Source organism: Falco rusticolus, chromosome 3 (assembly GCF_015220075.1).
Source record: "Falco rusticolus isolate bFalRus1 chromosome 3, bFalRus1.pri, whole genome shotgun sequence".
Classification (NCBI taxonomy): Eukaryota; Metazoa; Chordata; class Aves; order Falconiformes; family Falconidae; genus Falco; species Falco rusticolus.
This window is the reverse complement of record NC_051189.1, coordinates 51,699,362-51,721,392: the sequence shown is the minus strand read 5'-3', so window position 1 is coordinate 51,721,392 and position 22,031 is coordinate 51,699,362. Positions and strand designations below refer to the sequence as shown.

Below are 22,031 nucleotides of genomic sequence, written 5' to 3'. Positions count from 1 at the left end.
ACGTGGTTTGCATAGGAAGGTTCTGGTCCCTGACGAAGGTTGGTAGGCATGAATAAGTAATATAAGTAGTACAGGAACTGGTATTGATAACGATTCTGCTTCTGGTAACCCCCCTGCCTTTACCTTGTCTTCTCGGCCTGGCAATACCTCATCCCAGCTCCTCTGCTGCTCACCTGTGCCAGCACCTCCCCTCCAAGAACAGAAATAATCGTTAGAAGGGTCAGTTGCCACAGAGGGAAGAAATCGGCACAACTAACATCAAGTTCCCCAAAGCAAGACCATGTTTAATGGAGCACTGTCCTTTTCACTTACCTTACCATGGGACAGAGGAACGGGCAGAGCAATGCAGGGCAGAGGCATTTCAGAGGCATCCGATCGCATCCGCAGGGTTCTGAGGTCAGACCCTGGCCGCTGACAGGCAGGTGGGGCTTTCCCTGCTGGAAGCACAGGCCAGGCACGTGGGCTTAGGGGGAGACTGACTCACTACATTTTAGTGCATCACTGCATTTACAAGCACTGAGTAATGACACTTGGAGAACAATGAGGCTGTTATGTATGGCCACAAAATAAAAGAAGTTTACACATCTGCATGATAAAAAAACTTCCAAAGAATTTAATGTAGATATTATTTATACATACACTTTATAAGTAGGAATATGGCAGACAGTTGTATTAGTACATAAAGTTTTATTTAAAGTTTCCCCCCCTACAAGCAAGCTTCATTTACACAGTCTAGTACTGTACAAAATTTACATTCTTTGTGTGACTGATTCACTTTCCTTGGTCATGCCTTCCTGAAAGAAAGATTTACATACAGTCTTCATAAATCTTTAAATTATCTTGGTAAAAAAAAGAACCACTTCAAAGGACAACAAATATCCTTTACAAATGGTACATCTTAGTAGAGACAGGTGACAGTGTTTAATGGCAGACCTTATCCTGATCTTCAATGTCATTCAAGGTTTTCTCATGTAGTATCTTAACAGTTTCCTTTTTATATATATTTATATTTATATACTTTCAACAGGAAAGGAAAAAAAAATCATGATTGCACCAAATATATTTTACAAGGGATCCCTTGGATCTGAACAATATAAATAAATACAAAACCAACTAAGATTGCACTATATAGTAGAAATGGATTGAGATTTTAGGATATACACTCCACCTTTATGAGCTCCTTAGTGATGCTCACTGGAAAACTGCCCAACGGCACATTCAAATATTAGCATCTTCAGATAATTACTTTGTTTAAACTATTTTTTTCCAGGCGTGCAGCTACCTCAACAAGTAGGTTATTGCATTTGTATGGTATCAGTCTTTACTGCATTACTCCAATTTCACAACTATGTAATTCTGCTGCAAGCAAGGGAGTTGCATTGCAATAAAACTGGACTGATGCCAGAGAGAAACAGTCCCATGGTATTTGGTCTCCATTATTTATATTGCTCTCAAGCATCAATATATAGTGTAATTTCTGTGTACATTCACCCTCTTTCTATTTTGCAAAGCAAACAATGAATTCTTTCTCCCATCTATTGCCTCTGCAGCAGAAACCAACCTCCGGTAGTTGCCTGCTCCTTGCTTAATGCACTAGCATTAAGTCCTATCATGAAAGATGTGCAGGCTTGAAAATGCAGGATCTGAATTTCTTTTGCCTTTTATCTGGTATGCAGCCAGTTACAACTAGGTAAATTGAAGGCCAGATTCTTAGCTGACATAAATCAAAGTACATTCATTGGCTTCAGTGGAGCACTGTCTGTTTACACCAGTGAAGAGGACGGTCCTGAGGGCAACGGATGCAGCACCAGCAAACCATAATGGAATAATTATGCATATACTTTACTGAGGTGTAGACGCTTATGTTAACTGCAAGGTGGTGAAGAATCAGGCTCAGATGTTGTCACTGCTTTTGCAAAGCCAGGAGAGAAAGATATAAGCTTAAAACACAGACAGGCTGATTTGTGCAAGCAGCTATGAGTTCATGAAGTGAGTCCTAAATGCTACTGGTCCCACGTGGCAGCATTCTGAACTTGCTTTGCAATGTGTAAATAATTACACAGACTACATGGCAGTGGAAAGTCTAGCCTTGTATTACTTTGGATCAATAGTAAAAATCTTTCATAGTACATTTTAAGATCAACCACACAGGAATATTTTAACTACTTACCAGCGTCTCTCCAAAATTCTGCATAATCATTTAAAAGTCCAAAGTAATACATTCATAGTTAAATGCAGTCTTCTCATCTTTGGAAGCAACTAGCATGGATGCTCCTACCTAACAGGTTAGTGAAAAGTAAGTAAGGGTTCTGGTGCTTCGTTAAGTAGTCAGAAATAACTTACTTTACGAACCCAGAATTTCAGGTGCAGGACCGAATTTCTGTTATACTAATGTGAAAACAGTCATTCCATGTGATTTCAGTGAAATGACTCTGACTTTACACAAGTGTGATTAAAAGAATTTGATCCTAATCCCTAAGCTGCTATTGCAAGAAGTGCTCTGTAAAGCATGGCTTTCATTGTAGTCTGGTTTCCGCTGCACTTACACATGGGGACTTTGAAGGCAGAGTGTATTAGTTGCCAAGCTGTGCAAAAACTGAATGGTATTTCTTTACCTTTTATAATCTTCTGATGCTGTGTTGCTTGCAGAGCATGTGAAGTAGCTGTAGGTTAGGATTACAGAGGAGGAGACAATTCTGCAATGCAGTGTGAGTTTTTCACTATCTGAATTCTGAAGCATTCATGAAAACAACATCCTCATGACTTCAACACAGATCACATGCAGGTAGATACAATGCACAATACTGATCTTTTCTCTTCAGGCTGTATTTGAACAATTAGCCTTCATTTGTTTTAAAGTTAAATTTGACGTGAGGAATATCTCTGCAGCAGGAAAAAGTTAAAATCAGTCTGAAATGGCAGTCTGTCAGCATGTATTATTCGGTGTGTTTTAGCTACTTGCTTCATAAGACACCGGCATCTATCTGAGATGGGACAACACTTGGGTTTTGTTTTTTTAGTTCACTCCTAAAGCATAAATATGGAATAAGGGGTCAATTATGGTAGCTTTGTTTTAACAGGAATCCTGTTCTAATAAAATATTTACGTCACCCGTTATTATTTTCCCAAATGCGACCAGTGTTCATGTCAGTGCTCCTTGACTATCATTTGTTGTAAGGTACGCAGGCTGGCAATATGACAGTTGAACAAGCAGGTCCGGCAAGTGGCTCAGCAACATCTCCTTCCAGTTCTGTCCAAGTCCCTTTCTCAGGACTATAGCAAATAGTTGAAGACTTGTAGGCTCCCTGTAGTAGAATGAAAATTCATATTAAATGTTGCTTTAGTAAAATCCAAGTCACACATCAGCTTTAAAGATGTTCAAAAGTGTCTCATGGTTTTGAGCTCTAATTTAGGAGCCCTTCAAGAGGTTTGGTTTTCATATGGACTGAGCACCCAGCCTCTGCAAATCAGACTCTTTTACAAGTACCTTACAAGCAGAATTGTAAGCATATAGTCCTGTCAATCACTTTTGCCAAATTTCATCTGATTTTTATATTACTCCATATCAGTGAATACAGTCTGATAACAACTCATCTAAACAGAAAAAGCACAAAGGTGAAAAATACTCCATGCTCTCCACAAGTTGAAAACCAAACCAAAAGCAAAATCTGCTCCTGCAGCTACTTCATCCCTTGTCTCCTCTCCATCCCATCAGTGATATACAGATTGGCTCCAAGAACTCAGGAGGAATGGAAGGGTCACTGCAGAAAGCAGATACACACCATACTCCAGCTGTAGCCTCCTACAAGGTAAATACTGTCATCAAGGACGGCGCAGCCAGGGCCACTGCGACCCTCCAGAATGGGAGTCTGGAGGATATTCCACTGGTCACCTTTTGGATCATAGCATTCCACAAGCATTACATCGAGATGTGAGAAACCTGGAGGGCAATGAGAAAAAAGAATATGCATGATGACACACTGTTTTATTATTTGTTTTACTGTTAAATTTATTAAATTATAGTTACGATTGTATAATTACAATTATAATGTAATTGTTAAACTTCTAGAAAATACTGCCACATAAATTTAATATTAATGTCTCATTCAGTTCAAATAAATCTGTTGAAGACTTTTACCATTAGGTTCTACAGTCTTCTACAAATCATAAGGACATACAAAACCCAAACAGATCAGAAATTTACACTCAGTAATAATCTATAAACAATGCAAGCAGATTCAAGCAATATTCCTCCTCATCTATCAGCGCTAATGTGAGTCTGCACATGTAGCAAAAGGCTGTCCTGGCAGTCTTTCTCAAAGGCCAACAGATATAATCTATTCAAAAGTCAACAGATTAAATCTTGCTCAGAAATCTATGTCCAACAAGTCAAAGTAGATCTTAGACAACTGATGCCACTGTTCCAGAAGGACAAGGTGCTTAGCATGACAGACATGATGTTCAGGACCAGTTTCAATTTTCAAGCTGATTTAAGGTGTACCCTCTAGACATGCAGCCATGAAGTGACAAAATCTTTAAGGCAACAGAAAATGTAACCAAAAAAACAGGTGGCACGATCCTTCTCTGACAGACTGAAAAAGGCTCAAAGCAATGGCTGGTTTGTAATCACCAAAGGGCAGATGGGTCTCAGCTCAAGACTCTCAAGCTGTATTAATTAGTATCAATTAAGTGAGCAGAACACAGACTTAGAACCCAGGAGTCCTGGTTCCTGCTGCAATATTTAGGCATTTCCCTATTTCAAATTACCTTCTTTATCAGAGCACTGCAGTAAAATTATGGCTTTCTTAATATACTGGGATGCTTTACTGACACTGCTGTCTTCTCCATCAAGGTATGACAGAAAAGAGAAGTTAGATTTTCTGGAAAAGGGTGTTTGGTGATACTGGTACTTTACAATGATGCTGCTTGTAGGAGTATTATTTATATCAGGAATGAACAGCTATGATGAAATAGTTTTTTGTTGCTGTAAAGTTTTCAAGGGGCCATAGAAAGGCCACCGCAGCGTGCCCAGAATCTGTCAAAAGCTCTTTAATAAACTGCAGTAGGCACATGACTAGCTGTGATGTGGTAAATGCACTAACACTAGTGTACAGATCCAGCTTCACAAAAAAGGGCTTTGCCATGGAGCCTGGCTGTTCCCCCAGGGTGGAGAATTTGCAGCATTTTATCTGCACTTCAGTCCCCTCCCTCCTCCTCTCCTTGCAGTTGCTCCTTTTGTTTCACTGTACAGAAGAAACCAGTTTTCCAAAAGGCCCTTCTACCAGACAGCGGCAGCTTTCCAGAAGCCCAGTTGTTAAATACCTCTCACAACAACAAGCAATTCATACATAATGAAGGCACCTTCGGGTAACAGTTGTAGAGGCAAAAACGACAACATTTATTAGAAGCTCTTTCTTTCCCAGAGGATGGTAGGAGAAACTGAGTGAAAAAAAAGGAGAAGGGAGGATGGAAGCAATTCAAGCCTACGGAAACCAAAGCATGTGCTTTAGCAGTAGGAGGGCTGTGACATGTTAACTTTTACTTTCACAGGCAAAAAAGCAAACACCGTGGAGCTTTGCAACCTCTACAAAATTTGCAGGTGCAGGTGCGCAGGCAGTTTTTACCTCCTTCACCGTGTTAAGGTCCAGTCCAGGAACACCCATCACAATGAGGGATGGGGAGTAGAGGCACAGCAGCCCTGCACCTGGCTGCAGAGTTTTATGCACCACTACTATTTACCAGGGAAAATCTACATCTGAGACTTTTTCCCCTATATGCTCCACAGATCTTCAAAAGCAGCATGTGGCTTCAGAGTCTCATGGGGACTCGGGTGCTGGAATCATGCAAGCACATGGCCTGGTGTTACTGGCAGTTAACATCACTTTTTATTTTGCATTACGATTTTCTTTTTTGTTGTTGAGAGGCTTTTTTTTTTTTTCAAGCAAGAAAGGATAAAGAAGAAAAAAATGTGAATTTAAACTGTCAAATATTGTCATGGGAAAAAGGAGCAGGAGCTGTGCTTTTTGTCTAAGTAGACGGATTAAGCAGAATCTCTTTAGCAATAATAGCAACAGCATGTAGGTATTAAGAAAAAAATACCACATGCCTAAGCAGTAGTTATTTTAATATGAGACCTTTTCAAAAGATGAAAACAGTAGACCGCTAAAATGAATTATAATTAACAAGCTACATTTAATACTAAAGAGGGATCTAAAGAACCTAGTCCTAATATTTAATGGCTGGAGTTTTTTTTTTTTTCTTTCTCTTCATTAAATCAAGACCTTGTTTTTGTGTGTTGGTCTGAAAAAAGCTCTCTCTAACTGCACGTTTTGGAAAATGATTTACAGAGGAAAATACTGCTGGTACTCTTGGGTCAAAGAATAATCTGTTTGTTTCATTGAATTCTTGGTAGTGACAAATTGTCCAATGCCTTTGAGTAATGGAAGCTCCCATTTTTATTATCTAAAGCATTCATTACTCATATATTTAATGTACTGTTGTAATTTTAAAATAATTTGCATAAAATGTTTTTAAAAATTGCTGGCTCAAGTGTCCTGTTAAATTGCGTTGCCTGGTTTTTAATGTATTTAGCAATGACTGTCTAACAAAGATATTCTTTATCAGGAGATAGGGGACAGTGAAATGCTTTTTCGCTATTAAAAATGTGACCTTTCAAATGGTTTCCTCCAATTGCATACAGTCGATCATTCATTACAGCCAAAGTGTGGATTGCTCGCTTTGTGTTCATGTCCTGTTTTCGGGCCCAGACGTCCATCACAGGGTCATAGCAGTACAGCCAGGGGACATATTCTCCATTGTGAACACCTCCTGCAAAGCAAATATACATCTGTTAATTACTGTACATAAAGACACTGCACTGCAGCAGGAATTTAGCTCTATGTTTCTGGGTTTTTTTTGTTGTTGGTAGTTTTGGGTTGGTTTTTTTGTTATTACAGCAGGAATTATAAAAGACACTGGCCTGAAATATATATCTTGCCATTGTGAACAGCTCCTGCATGGGCTGCCAAAGGCTGTGGTAGTGAAGACACGTAACGCCACTCGTTTGTCTCCAGATTGTAGCACTCCACGCTGGACAAATAGCCAGTTTCATTTCTTCCACCAATTACATACAAATTCTTGTCAAGGCGACAGGCGTAGAAACTGGCTCTCCTGGAGGACAGGGCAGAACAAAACAAAACAAGCCAACAACAAACCAATTAGCCACATCAACCATTTTTTTTTCCTCTTCAGCTGACTCCTTGACCTAAGATAGTGGCTCCTTCAAATGCCACTTCAGAGAGAAGTGTCCAGGAGCTTCACAGGCTTACAGCTATCCTAGAGATGGTGGCCGCTTTGCTGATCCAATACATGTCCCACATCACATAAATACTTCATTTCTGGTGTCAAAACAATTAAGTATACATAAACCTGGCAGAAAATCCCCCTTTTAAAAGCTGTTTGTTACTTTTTTAAAGCCGTGAAAGATAAAAAGGTGCTCATTAATGTTTGGGGCATTACCTTGTAAGGATGTAACAACTCAGTAAGACAAAGTGAAAAATGAGGTAGATAATGTAACAATAATAAATTATCTTGACATTCACTTTCTTTATGGTCCTTCAAGGGTCATTGTTCCCAATTTACTAAGAGAACCACATCATCAAAATTTTTCTTCAATTATTTTTTTCTTATTTCTGCAATACTGCAAATAAAACAACTTTCCTTATGCTAGGCACAGTATTAAATTTCTGCCCTTTAACTCCAAGAGTTAAAGAAGTCTGTCTCTATCCAACTAACTCAGAAAAGTTTTAGCCATCTGTCCGCTTTCGCATGCAACTCAGGTATGCAGGAGAAGAATTAATTTTTCTGGCCAGGACTGCTAGGCATATATTAGTTCATCTTCCTTGTGCCTCCAAAATTAATGACAAGTCTCTGTAGCTGAAGTAAAAATAGAGCAGTAGATGATCTTGAGAGACCCTGTTTGGTGTAATTCACTTTCAGGGAAAGCTCCCTGGATTATTCAGCAGTAGGAAGGTTTGCTAGGGTAGAGGCCTTTAATTTTAAGCTGCAATGATATGACAAAGAGAATTGCAAAAGAGTACAGCTAGGCTAGGATGAAGACCTGTACAAAATACTGAACAACAGGAACTGTCAGTCCCAAACTTGGTGTTTTCTCCAGGGTGAAACCCGAGTGTTGTGGGAACCCAGAGACATGCAGGCAGGTCAGGCACAGCAAGGTCTAGCTCTGACAGCTCCTGCAAAGCAGGCACACTGGAGCGCGGCTGCAGCTTGCCAAACCCTGCTCCGTGGCTGACACAATGTGCTCCGGTTCCTGCTCAGGCACTCGAATCTGAATTTGGGAGTGGCTGCAGATTACACTGCTGAATCACGGTACATCTTGGGGGCCTGATAGTCACCTGCATCATCAAGGGCTTGATCCTGCAGACTGCTGCAAAGCATTCAGGATGGTGGTGGTCCACGTACAGAGCGCAACATCCTGCAATGAACAGCTCTGGTACGTCCCAGCTCCTCCCCAGGCCTCCCTATAGCCATCCCATGACCAGGTGAGCTAGCAAAGCCCAGTGTGCCATGCCTCTAACCTGCTATCTAGCCAGGCACATGTTCAGGAGCATTTCCTTCAGCAAAGGCACGAATAAGATCTCTCTCCCTTACCCAGCTGCCTGTTTTCACAAAATTTGTAGTATGCTGGAACATTTTGGAGAAATTTCCCTCTTTGTTAAATGATGCTGAGACTGGCTGGTGGTTTTTAGGTTGGAGGAGAGGTCAGGCAGACATGAAGATACAGCTAAGAAAACAGCCGGGCTGTTAGGCCATTCAGGGAGCAGATGTGATGCAGCGCTGCCTGTTTCTGGCACCACTTTTTGGATCTGGTGCACACTTAATAGGGCTCCTCACCAGCCAGGGTCACCGAGCACCTCCTGTCTACCTCTTTGCTTTCACCTTGCCAGAACGTGGGCAACTTGGACAGTGCAGGACAGCACCCCTTGTTGAGTGGGACCACCACCACAGAGAAAAGGCTACTGAAAAAAAAGATACAAATAGGAGGACAGGAATATTGCTAAGTGCCTTCAGCTCAACTGACGAATTAAATAAGACCATTTAATTTATCTGTCAATGGGCAGATAGCAGCTGATGGCATATATTGCTCTGCATGGTCGGGCAGCAAATTGTGCATCTATGTTTTTAGACTGATTTTCTACAGAAAAAAAGCTTATTTGATTACACTGTACATGTAGCCATGTCTGCCTGAATGTTGTCTCCTCAACAAAAACCTGCTGGCTGATTTCACTCTAATCTGACAGAGGGTATAGGTGTTACAGACCATCAAGTGCCTATATGCTTCCCCAGAGTATGTGACAGGCCAGAGGTGAAGACAGCCCATAGTGGCCCCGAAAGTGGGAAAGGCTGCAGAGGTCACATTCTACTAGACATCAGAGAGCCTGCATGGGCAGGCACATGTTCTCCAACTCCCTTGTGTCCGGCAGCTGCAAGGCTCAAATACACAGAGTGTCTGTCATCAATGCTTAGGCTGCTCATGCATCTGCTCGCCTGTCCTCACACACCTCCTCTGACAAACCCGTTAATGAACTGCTTTCAGCGTGTTTTTTTAGTTCAGGTTTAATAAACAGAGGTAGGTACAACTTGCAGGCATTATTCTCTTAACTAGGATTTCACTGACATTATTCTGTACGTGTACTCCTGGTTTCATCCACACAGTGTCACTATAAGGAGCAAAAATGAAAGTGTCGCACGCTTCACTCTTCTGCTTGGATGTGATATTCACTCCGTAGCTTCTGTCACAAATATTTTAAGCTTTTTGTTTTGTTTTTTTTTTTTACTTTTCAGTGATACAGTGTGCAAGGGGCATGCTGTTAAATGATGACTTTTTAAACTGCTGTAAAATATGATTCAGATTAAAATATAATACAGCAATCTTTGCATGACAACTTTCCCCACAAAACTGGGAAGACACTATCCATTCTAATCAGATAACTGGAATGCACTTCAGGATCTGAACATGGACAGTAAGAATTATTTTGTGGTTTTCTTCAGGACTTGCAAGTACTTGACATTCACTGGGCTTTGAAATGCTTGTCTTTCACGCTCCTTCACTCAATAATCAATACAACTAACTTCTTCTATGTAAGTATACACACACAAAGGGGAAAATTTTTTTTCTGATTTCCACAGACCATGACTTTATGTCCTGAAACAAGAAATACAACTACCAGTCTCGGGTTTAAAACTATCAGTGCTATTACTGATCATCACAATATCTGGACCTGATTTCAGAGACACTTCTAGAGTGTATATGCTTTGCTTTTTAAAAACTAAGACCATCTTAATAAGGGCTAACATTACTATTATTGAAGTCAAAGACTAAAATAAAATGTGAAATTGCTTTCTCTCTTTTTCTGTGGCTTCCTTTCTCAGTTCACTTGGCCTCAGTGAGGATGCTGACCTGCTTACTTCCACTTGTGCTTCTTCAGGCCTGGTACTATGCCATGTTTTTTGCTGGTCTTTAAACAAAAACTTTTAACTTGGAATGTAAGATGAAATAAGATGTTTTAAATGTTATGTTCCACACACCCTGTACAGCTCTGGGCTCAGATGGGAAGATGCAACAGTACTGACTGAGGTGTCCAGCTGGGGCTCATGCCACAAATTCAGACACGTCTGCTACAAAGACCGCTCCTTCAGTAAGCATGTTAGTCTAACTGAACTGCTCTCCAAAAAGCATCCCGTTGTTACTGCATCAGCAGGCAGATGTGTATTTCAAAAGCTTATGAGTCATTTGCTGCTTCTCTAAACAACGCACGTCTGAAAATAGTACATACTTTTCAAAAGCATGTATTTTTGAGATGTTTCAAATGAAAAGAAACCAAAGCTTTGGATTTAAAGAAAACACACTGATGGCTCTGAATTCATAATGGGATTAGACTTTTCTTTGTAACTCATACAGTAAAATCAATTAGATATGGATTTTAGCATACGAGATAAAAGTTTACTCAACAAATATTTCATACAGATTTTCAGCTTGAGAATATGCTGCCTGTGAATGAGACCCACATTTACCTGGCAGTCATTTCAAAGGAGCTATTATAGTCTATCCAGCCAATTATTCTCAGACTAAAAATCCTAAGTACGTTTTGACTCGATGGACCATTATGACTCAGAAAAACCCATTAAACAGTCTGTCTTGTCAATGGTGCCTGCATTATGCCAGCAGAGACAGGGCATGACCCTGTACTCCTGGGGGGGGGGGGGTGTGTGTGGAAAATAGCCTGTTGACTTTAATGGGAACGTTATCTCACTAAAGGAGCTGGGGAAGGAAAGTGCATAAAAGCTCTATCTTGTATGATCTTCCAAAAACTGGGCCAGATTCTACCTCCAAACATTTTAGAAAGTGATTTGAATATCCCTGTTTTCCAGCAATAGCCCCAATGCTTAGGAGCCTTTAAAGGAAAATAATGGGCAAGCCTGTGAGTTACATATCCTGAACAAAAGAGATGACAATTAATGTCATCAGGCCCCTTGCAGAAGGAACTATGTATGAGTGGACCACTACATTTAAACAACACTGTAAGGAGCTGAGATGCTAATACATTACAGTTTATCACCATGCAGCTGCTAAGCAATCGCAATGGGCAGCAGAGTTTCTGACTCCTGGCTGAAGGCGGCAGCTTCCACCGGAATACAAGGCAAGTCACATTCCGCACCTGCGATTATAAACTGATTTTCTAAGCAAAACGCAACTGCCACTGTGGAGGTGGCCAAAGTCCTGCTGCCTGCTCTCCTCAGCCTTCAGCTACCTACTTCTGCCTTCTGAGCTTTGTCAGCCGAATAAACCCAACCGTTCAGCCAGCCGCATGTGCCCCTCGGGAGTTTTCCTTGCAGATACTCAGAGGGCCTAATTAGGACACAGATTAGGCTCCACAGAAGAGCTTCAGGCTCCATACAGACACTAGTCAGCCTCCCGGTTCACTGAGGATGACCTGCACAATCTCACGCGCACCTCCTGGCTTGCCTGCCCCAACACCTGAGCTGACGGTGACTCAGCCCAGGATGCTGAACCAGAGGGGGAGGCATCCCTCTGTTTTAAGGTAAAAACTCAGCTGTGGGGTTATCCCACAGTGCTGGCAGAGGTGAGGGATAAGGCTGGGGGCTGCCAAACCAGGGCCACCTCTTTAGCTAAAGCCTGCTGATGGACTAGTTCTATTAACAACTAAAAAAGAAAAAAGGAACTCTAGTAAAGCACTTTTAAAGTAAAGGATGAAGTTATTAATAAAGCCAGAGACTATAATGAACTATGATGCTCTTTTTTATGGCTAATTTTATCAGTTCACTCAGCTCCAACAGGGAACCTGCTCAGATCTGTTCCACTTGTGCTTTTTCATGCACTGGTACAATGCAGTATTTTTGGGTTACAAGCATTGCACGTGGGGCTGAGTATGGACTCAGGTCAATCGAACTGAATTCTGAACAAAGACCCTTCAAAGACTCTACAGACAGATAATGTACCTCTGGAAATTTGAAAAGACAGCCATATTTCCATGCATCTTGTAATATGCACCTTGAATCACAAATTTGCACTGAGTTCAATATATTTATGACTGCCAGACACCTGAACGTTGTGGACAACCAGTGGAAAAAGAGCTATGATACTGACAGCACATGGAATAAGGAAAGTGTCTTACGAAGATGCTGTGCGATCTCTTCTACGCTGGACCCATGAGAAGACAGGTGTTGAACTGAAGGATGGACATGGAATATTTTTTCATAAACCACTGTAACTTTGGATCTTCTGCCTTTGAGATTCTTCATATGAAACATGCATCATTCAGTTTAGCTTTGGGGGACACTGTCCCTGCCAGGGTAGGATTTGGGATCCAGGGTGAAGTTTACACTGTTTTCATGGGTCACTGCTCAAGTCCACAGGTACCTCTGCTCTTTCTTACACAGTAAGATTAAAGCGTGTGCTACTCTAATATGCATTAGCTGGCAGCAACTTCACTCAAAGACCAGCTAGGATTAAGAGTCCTCTGACAAGGGGAGACATTCTGGAGACCTCTTCCTGGCTGGCGTGGTGAAACGGGATGGATTCAATGTGTGAAGGTTTCCGTTCCCTGTAAGATATCTGACTATAATTACTGCTTGTTTACTGCAAACTCATCATGACACTTCAGTCAGGGAATGTGACAGGACACTATGGAGGCTTCACAAAAATCCTTCAGACAGTACCCAGGCAACCAGTAATTGCACGAAGTCCATGGTTATTTTGCATGAGTTAGCACTGCAGGATTTGGCATCTGGAGTTATGAATTTGGAAAGTTCAAAAAAATTAGGAGACAAATGGGACACAACTGCATGCTGCAGTTTTATCTCAGCATTTTCAGTGCTTCTGTAGGCCTCCTTACTCCCAGAACTAAGCCAAACTTCAGCTGTTCCTAGGATGATAAAACATATATTGAAAAACATGTAGCAGGTTTTACCTCTCTTGCATGGGTGGAAGTTGTATCCAGCTGTTAAACCTGGGATCGTATCGGCTAACAAAGTTTGTGCTGTGTTTCCCTGTAAAGATAGATTATTTTGACACTCAGCTGTTTGTTTCATGTATTTAACATCATGATTGTAATATATATTACATACACTTTGCAAGTTGACAGCTTTTATGAAGGGTTCCCCCTTTTACAACAATGTATGATTACACTATGTGTACAGTAATAATTCAACAAATGGGGCACTGCAAGGTTTGAATTAGCAATTGCTAGCAGTAAAAGCAGATAGAGATTATTCTTTCTCTCTGTAATAAGATCTTGAAAATGTGTATTTAAATTTACTTATAGATGCTGTGGTACTTTCACAGCCATCATAAATCACAGCACTAAACACAATTACTGCCCAAAAGAGGGCATCCCCACAGTATTTTTTGTAAGTAGAGTATTTTGTGTCAGGTAAAAAAAATCAAAGGGAGAACATGTGCTTTTCTTTCTCCTCACATCATCTCTATGTGGAACACTGTAAAAAAACATTGTGCAAATAACCCGGAGCTGCATAAGCCATCAGCATGGGGTATGCAGTGTTTGCACTAGATGGTTTATTCTACCATGTACTTTCAGTGTAAGTTAGAAGAAACTACACATGTGCATCGAAGGGCGAATACACTCTTGGAGTTTTATTCCAAGTGTGTTAGCTAAAATATGAAACATGAGCAACATACACCAGCTAACTAGCTTATCCCTGCTGTCAAGCCCAAGAACTGTATTCATGTCTTCACGATATTAAGATTTCACCTTATTTTCCATGCAGATTGACATCAAAGCAAGAAAACTGAAGCAAGAGAGTGTATGGCAATTTCCTGTAACACCTGAGACTCTAACAGATGAGGATCTCGGAAACAGAAACCTTTGTTTATGTATGTGTGACTAAAAAATTGAATTAGAGGCTTCACAGGCCAGCAGAATAACCCAACTGCATATGTCACAGTTCTATAAATGGTCACTGGGTATTCTACAAGGTGAAAATTTTTGCATCAGACAAGCCTCTGTAGGATTGGCTCGCTTTGCTTGTTTCATTCCACACTTACTTCAGCATGTGTAAACAGACTATCAAGATCGTAAAGAAGAATAATGATACAGCTACAATTTATATTTCTAATAATTTAAGATCATGTTCTACAAGAAAACAGAGAAAGAAACCATGTTGACCACTCTGTCTGGAAGCAAACTCATTCGCTCGCTGTGTTGCAAGTGTGTTCTATATGAGGAGGGTAAAGCAGAAGACTGATGAATAATGCAGCATTTCCCTTCAAATCCAGCGTGGTGCCTAATGAGGACCAAAGCCCTTTATGCTGAGCACCACGCAAACACATCTCAAGACATAGGGTGAGATCCCCATACACTAAGGGCAACTGGTCATTTTACTGCTGGGTTTAGTGAAGCGAGGCTTTGCTTTTGGTCCCTTTTCTGAATTCCTTTAGTCTATACAATTTAGAAAAAGAGGCAGTGAGAGCTATAGATTCAATAAACAGTAAAACAGTAACAGCAGGCATCTAACTGGCCCTACATCTCACTGTTTAAGACATTTATTAACCTATTTCTATTCCAAAAAGCAGGATTTCAAAACAATGTAGGAGGTTTTAATGCTGCCATATTCACTACATCTTTCAGTTGCTAGGCATTTCAGTGGTCATATAACAACTTTTTAATTTTTGTCATACAAACCTTTCATTAGGGGACCTTAGCTTCTTAACAGAACATGTGTCATACACATATTCAGCACAAATACCATGTTATGTGGAGGCTTTTATAGTGCATGGTAGAAAGAGAAGGGTTTAGTGAGCCTAGAGTGGGAAAACAGGATACAAATCTGGTCACTTCACAGGAAGGGAGATGAAATCACACCAGAACAGGCACAAAGAAGAGCTACTATGGAGACAGGAGGAACAGAAAGTTTACCTTATGGCAGGAAACAAAGAACTTGGCTTGTTGCACCTGGGAAAACAAAAGCTGAAAGGGGATAGGAGCACTGCCTGTAATACATCAGAAGAACAAATCTCCAGGGGAAAACTATTAAGCTAAAGGCCAACTTTGGCATGAGAACAAGGTGATTTAGACAGTCAAAGAATACATTTTACTGGAAATTAGCATAAGGTTTCTAGTCATTTGGAGCCATCGGATTCTGTAACAGCTTTCCAACAGGAGTAGTGGGGGCTAAAATTCCAACTGCTTTTTGAATGTAGCTTAGAAAATTTACAAAATGGGAAAACATGATGCCTGTGATGGCAGAAAAAGGACCTGATGACCTGCTTAAGCTGCCTGGTGTAACTGGTTTGACTCCAGTTTAATTTTGGACTCCAGTTTGAAGGAGAATAGTTTATTATTTTGCCTTGTTCATCAGTCAGGTTACATGTTAGGAAACACCTGTCAGAACATAGGAACTGTGACAAGTGATCAGAAATCAGGATTTGCAAATCAGGACGATGGGACAAAAGGAGGCAGATGCTGCTCTCTGCTCTCTACAGGAATGTCTCTGCAGCCATGCTGACAGGTGAAGGGCTCTGAAGGTTAAGAAGGCTGGTCTTAAATCCATGCCTGTGTTCTTCAACCTGCTCTCATCAGCATTTACTCATGCAGGGATCCCTTGTGACTGGAAAGGCATAGCTACAGAAGGATGTAAAGAAGTGAGAAAAAATGTGTCCCGTGCACCCTAAGTTGTTAGGAAGTCACAGGGGCAGCATGGAGGGCGCATGGGCGCCCCTCAGGGTCCACCCAGCTTCTCAAGAATCCGCCAGTCTGATGGCCAAAGAAATGTGTCGTGCTCCTTCCATGGCCCCCATCTCAAGGGTAATTCTTTCCACTGGAAAAACACCTGGCACATTCTCACTCAAATCAAAAGCCTTGTAATTCTCTGGCAAGACAGTCCCAGCTAGGTCTGTCTGAAGCCCCTCCTGTCTATGAGAACAGCAGACAACGGCCTTTACATAAATTCAAGCAGGTACATGTGAGCAGCTCTCATGTAGCTGCACATTTAGAGATCAGTTCCAAGAAAGAACTAGCCCAGCAATAGCACCGGGTGTAGTTTATGATTTCAGGTCTGCTTTTTGTGACAAGTAAGATCCATTTCTCTCGCAGTAAATTTGTAAAGATATCAGTATCAGCAATGCTCCTACCTCTTTTATTCCTACTATCTTCTCTACAGAAAAATTGCCACCCTAGTATGCACATAACAAGGAAGATGTCAGATGTCTTCAGCAACATCTTCAGCTCAGGAGTTGATCTAGGTGACCTCAGACCTAGGCACCATCCACCTGACATATAGTTGTGCTCAACTCCTGTTGCATATGCAGTGTATGTGCCCCTTCTAACATCTCTGCATGAGGTAACGTCTCACCTTGAGACCCAGTTTCCACATCTCTACGTTATGGGTAATCATACTTCTTTTATCCTTCATGTGACATGTCCATTTAACTACAAACTGTCTAAAACAAAGTCTGCCTCTTATTATACATATGCCTACCACCAAGCACAAGGGGCCCTCCGTTGTTAGATGTGGCTGATGGTCCTAATAATAATAGTCAATAATGACACCACACTACCTCCTGTTTAATATAAAGGAGATTCAACAACAGAAGTAAGGGGCTCTTCCCCCAAGACATTTAGTGATATTTTTAAGTACACCGGAAATATGCTTATAGGGTGGACTGGATTGTTTGTCTCAGGTTTTAGGAAGTGAACAGATGTAACAATTTTCTATAATTTGGTTTAGTGCAGATGCTGAAATGGGGCATTCACAATAAAATATATGCAGTATATGTAATTTCAGCTGGATCCTCTGGTGTTTTAAAGTAAAAATGTGTACCTGCAAGCTGTTTTATGGTTTCTCAGTCATAATTATCTCTGTTACACAGACTGCTACAACTACAACTCTTTCTTTGTGTGCAAGCTTTTTAACAATGTCTTGACAATTTTGTGAATTTTGCAAGGCATGGTATTCTCCTTTTGCTTTGCTCAGAAGCCTGTTAAATTGTTTAATTTCTCTTTGCGGTAAATTTATGAAGTAATCAAATCAAAGAAGGTAGCAGCAGATAATCTGTATGAGAAGCTCTTGCACAAGACTAAAAAAAGGACCAGTTTAAGAATCTCAGAGACTAGATAATTAAAACATTAACAACTTTAGCTGCGAGTATCTTGTTTGACAATAGAAAAGAAGCATTCATCTACTGCAATTGCATTATTATATTATGACTGGAAGGAGACTGGAAATGAAGGTTAAAATTCTTAACAGCTGCTGCCTGGTGCATGCACTTGAAAGAGTCTTTTCTGCTGCCTGTGGCATTTCTCAAGGGATGTGGGAGCTGATGAATGACGGAAGTGCTAATGCTAAAGTACCAGATATTTATTACACCAATATCTAAAAGTAGCCTTTGCTAGCTTCAACAATTAGGCTGAGGGTCCTCAAAATCCCTAGCTAATGACTACATCAGCTGACCTGATGGATGGACACAGACACAGGAAGGCAGATGCTGCTTGTGTCTCTTAATAGTCTATACATACCATTAGGGTTCCATTGGTCTTCTCCTCCCAGCACAAACAAGAAGTTTTCCACTTCCACGACACAGTGATGGGCACTGTTATATGGCATAACTGTAAGTAAAGCAAGAATTCTTTGTCAGCTCAGAGCACTGATTCCATCAAATACTTCCAAAGGTACAAAATACAACATTGAGATTGCATCTGTATAAAATAATAGGGGAATGCATCACCCCAAGCATGTATGTCCACTGACTTAGCAGCAGAAAAAGCCACTAATCAGTAATCTTACACTATTCAATCTTGCAAATTATGAAGGAAAAAAGCTGGAATTCTCTCTGGACCTTCAGCGCCCCCTCCCCCCCAGCCCAAGTGCCATATATGCTGCTCTAAAACCAACTTGTAAAAAGGGGAAGTTGCCTGATATTTCCCTGAAAATAAGCAGATGCTAAGAATCCTGGTATGCTAGGAAACATTAAAAAAACCTCAGCCCAGCTTTGTTCTGCTGGTAATGTTTCCACAAGAAGAGTCAGTATGTTCAGTAGCTTTCTATTACACAGCAATGAACAAGCTGCATTTCCATACAGTTTTAAGTTTTTAAATTAAGGTCCTGCTGATTTAATGCCTTTTCCAAATGTATACGCTTAATTTCCTGTACAATGTCATTAGCAGCACAATCACACATTTTCTATTCATCTAATCAGGAAGCCCTTTGTTAACAAAGATCAAAACTGTGGCATTAGGTTTGCAATATCCCTTTTTTTTGGAGGCGTCGCAATTACTATGGACCAACTACAGTTGCAATAATCTATTTTTTAAATTTACCTTTTCCACTGCAAATGCTAAGACACAAAAATAAGGACTTATATATACATAACATGCCTATATTATTGCAGTGTGCCATACAGCACTATTGTGATAGGTAAATGTTAACTTACATAGCATTAGTTATCGTACCACATAGAGTAGTTTTGGCCCAATGACACCAGTAGGAAAAATGATGTCCTTGTTCAGCTCATCATATGGGCACCTTAAATCTAGGTGAGGACAAATGGGGAGGTGATGTGCATGTACAGGCAGGGAACTTATTGCTTGACACGGATCAACAGAGCACTTAGGAAACCAGTGCAGTGGGAAATCAATATGACTCAGGGCCAGCTCTTACTTTGTGCTCTTTTGCCAATGCCAAAAAAAAAAAAAAAAAAAAAAAAAGCAGCCTATCTCACACTTGGATTATTTTGGGTGATATATCTCTCATTTCATTTGTTTTATTATCTTTTATTTTTCTCAGAATGCAGTTGTGCAGTATAGCATATGCAAATAATAATAAGAAGAAATATGCACAGCTTTGTTATTTAGGACACATTTTCTTAAAGATCAAGTGGGCTCATTTAAGCTTCTCACTAAAGTTTTTGCCAAGGCAATGATGAATAAGTAAGGTATGTTTTTAGTTTCTAGTAAAGGTTGAATATCATTTCCATAGTCTGTGGCCTTACAAGTCATGTAGAGTGAAGCAGTTCTTAAATTGAGCAGCCAAGTACAGTGAAAGTTCATTAATTAAAGTTATTTGCTACTAGTATACTTTAGATAACTGAGAAGTAATCCTATACCAGGCACTGCATAAGATTTTATACTACCTAGATATTCCTACACTGGGATGAGATAATGAAAAAGATTTTTGTTATCTTCTTAGCCCCCATATCATATTTATCTCATTCTTTAAGCTCAAGACATTTTCCTATTTTAAAATCTTCTTTCTCATAATGCCAGCACCTTCCTTGATTTTGTGGATGCTTGTACTACATAATGAATTTGGATCTCCCATGGGAAATTTTCTTAGATGCTTTTTGGGACCCCTCCTCTCAAGAAGAAACTCCTCAGGATCATTCTGGAGGGGCTTCAATCCTTACCTAATCCAATGCTCTGTGTTAGGGTTCCATATTAGGTCCAAGCCAGTGGTTGTACCCTCAACCAGGCTCTTCTGTTGGTCAGTCGGAGGAGATCTAGTGTTTACCAAAACAAATGGCTGCAGACAGCACACATGCTTATTTTTCACATTGTTTCTATTTTTGCAAAGGCTGTTGCTTATTTATCCTCCATATTGACACAGACAGGGCCAGTAGAGGAAGAAATTATATTTTAAGCTTTTCTGCTGTTCCTATGCATATAAACTATGCAATAAGACTACCACACTTATGATGGTAATTAAACCTTGAAAACTAAGGCCTTAATCCTGGCTCCTACTTAACTTGATGGCAACATTCCCACTGATATGGGACTGGGCCCAAATGACCCAAACTACCACCAGTAACCCACAGGAAAGCTAAAGGGAAGCTTGCCTTGGAAAGGAGGCTGGGTTTGGGGCTTAAGAAGGAAAGGTGATTGCGATAAAACACTGCAAACCATTACTATAATCTTTGTTTCTCACAGAGCTTTGGGGAAAACTCTGTTCTTGGTCTCATGAATCTGCCCAGGGGGCTGGAGGGGGCTGGACAAAACAGGGAGGGTGCAGCAACACTGTGGACATCTAGTAAGAAGGGACTTTTGGCATCAAAATTGTGAAACAGCCAGCATCACAGTCAATCTTGCCGACTGTTTTTAGGGTCCCTCAGAATCATGAGTTATACACAGAGATCAAAACAACAGGAATGAACAGGTTTTGGTTTTTTTACCACCATAAAATGCCCCTTAAAAGCATCAGAAAACATGATGTGAACTGTAATTCCTTTCAAACACACAACTATATAGGACCTAACTTTTCGTAGATACAGTCAAAATTACACGGCAATGAGCATGCTAAATTTAGCCTCTAGTAGGAACAATCTTCTCAAACTCACTGGGCCTGTCAGGGTGTAACAGGAAGAATTTGGCCCATCACACAGTCTGGCCAGGCTGCTGCTTCCATTAATTTTATACGAGCCTTTGTCTGCCGTTTTGCTTTAATAATGTGAAAATCCCATCTTCTCTTTTTCGATTTCAACTCAGTGGAACACATGCCTGCCCCGCAAAAAGGGTATTTGAAGAGAAGTTTGTACGCCACGCTCAAACACAGCCCGGTGTGAGTTTTTAGCGTGTCAGTCAGTGAGTTAGAGGGAAAGGGTAAGGAGAAGCTAATCAGGATGAAATGAGATTAAAGGCTGTCTAATTTTACAGCAACTGTGATCCATCAGCCACTGTGAAAGTGACAGTGGAAATGAATGATGGAGACAGACAGGTGGGGCTGTACATTTCACTGATTTATCCTCAAATGCACTGGGCCTTATTTTATTGAGTGAACATGACCGCATTTATCATGACTGTCATCTAAACCCACTTCCCTCCATTTAAAAAGGTCACTTTACTAGGAGGGAGTAGGATAGAGGCACTTTCAAAACAGATTTAAAATTTAATAACACATGTTTATAAAACCCTGTGCAAGAATTCTCAACTTTATTAAAGATCAATTTAAAAGGAAGGAGAAAAGATTATTAAAAAGAGAAGATGAAAAAAAGCCATGGTCATCTGAGAAACACGCTTAGCTACCAAGGTGATAGGTGCCAGAGAATTACGTGAGACAGACAGATATAAATAGATTAGCTGGAGTGGGCAGAAACCACCTCTTCTGGGCCCCTGCCCCTCACACACACTTCGCAAAGCTCGGGAGGCCCGCAGTTAACAAACCTGTGCTTCCCTGGACCAAGAGCACAAACGAATCCAAGCAGCCCTACAGAAGGCAACCACCCCACCAGCCCCCTTCCCATGCCATTTATGCATGATTGGCAGCAGACCCTCAGTAAGGTGGGAGGCAATTTCTCAGGTACAGATACGTAACATGCAGAGCTTTCTAGGTGAAAACTGAATGGGTGATTTATTCTTGAGAATGATCTGGAAAGCAGCGGAGTCCAAGACTGCAGCGGTGTTTGCTACGAAATACTTCACTACACAAAATCAGTGACATTGTGCAGGAGGTGACACTCATGGACATTCTTCAGATGCAGACGC

The 22,031-nt window shown here is 40.8% G+C and overlaps 1 protein-coding gene across 1 annotated transcript in view; it reads right to left on the bottom strand.

Moving 5' to 3' along the window:
- Nucleotides 1-589: 589 nt before the first annotated feature.
- The window catches only part of KLHL14 (kelch like family member 14), a 65,173-nt gene continuing 43,731 nt past the window's right edge, over nt 590-22,031 (bottom strand). The window contains exons 4-9 of the mRNA XM_037381167.1: nt 18,075-18,164; nt 13,512-13,590; nt 6,980-7,170; nt 6,670-6,828; nt 3,783-3,940; nt 590-3,305 (exon numbers count right to left, since the gene is read on the bottom strand). Coding sequence (XP_037237064.1) covers nt 3,165-3,305; nt 3,783-3,940; nt 6,670-6,828; nt 6,980-7,170; nt 13,512-13,590; nt 18,075-18,164 — 818 coding nt within the window. The 3' untranslated portion in view covers nt 590-3,164. The remainder of the gene's footprint in view (nt 3,306-3,782; nt 3,941-6,669; nt 6,829-6,979; nt 7,171-13,511; nt 13,591-18,074; nt 18,165-22,031) is intronic.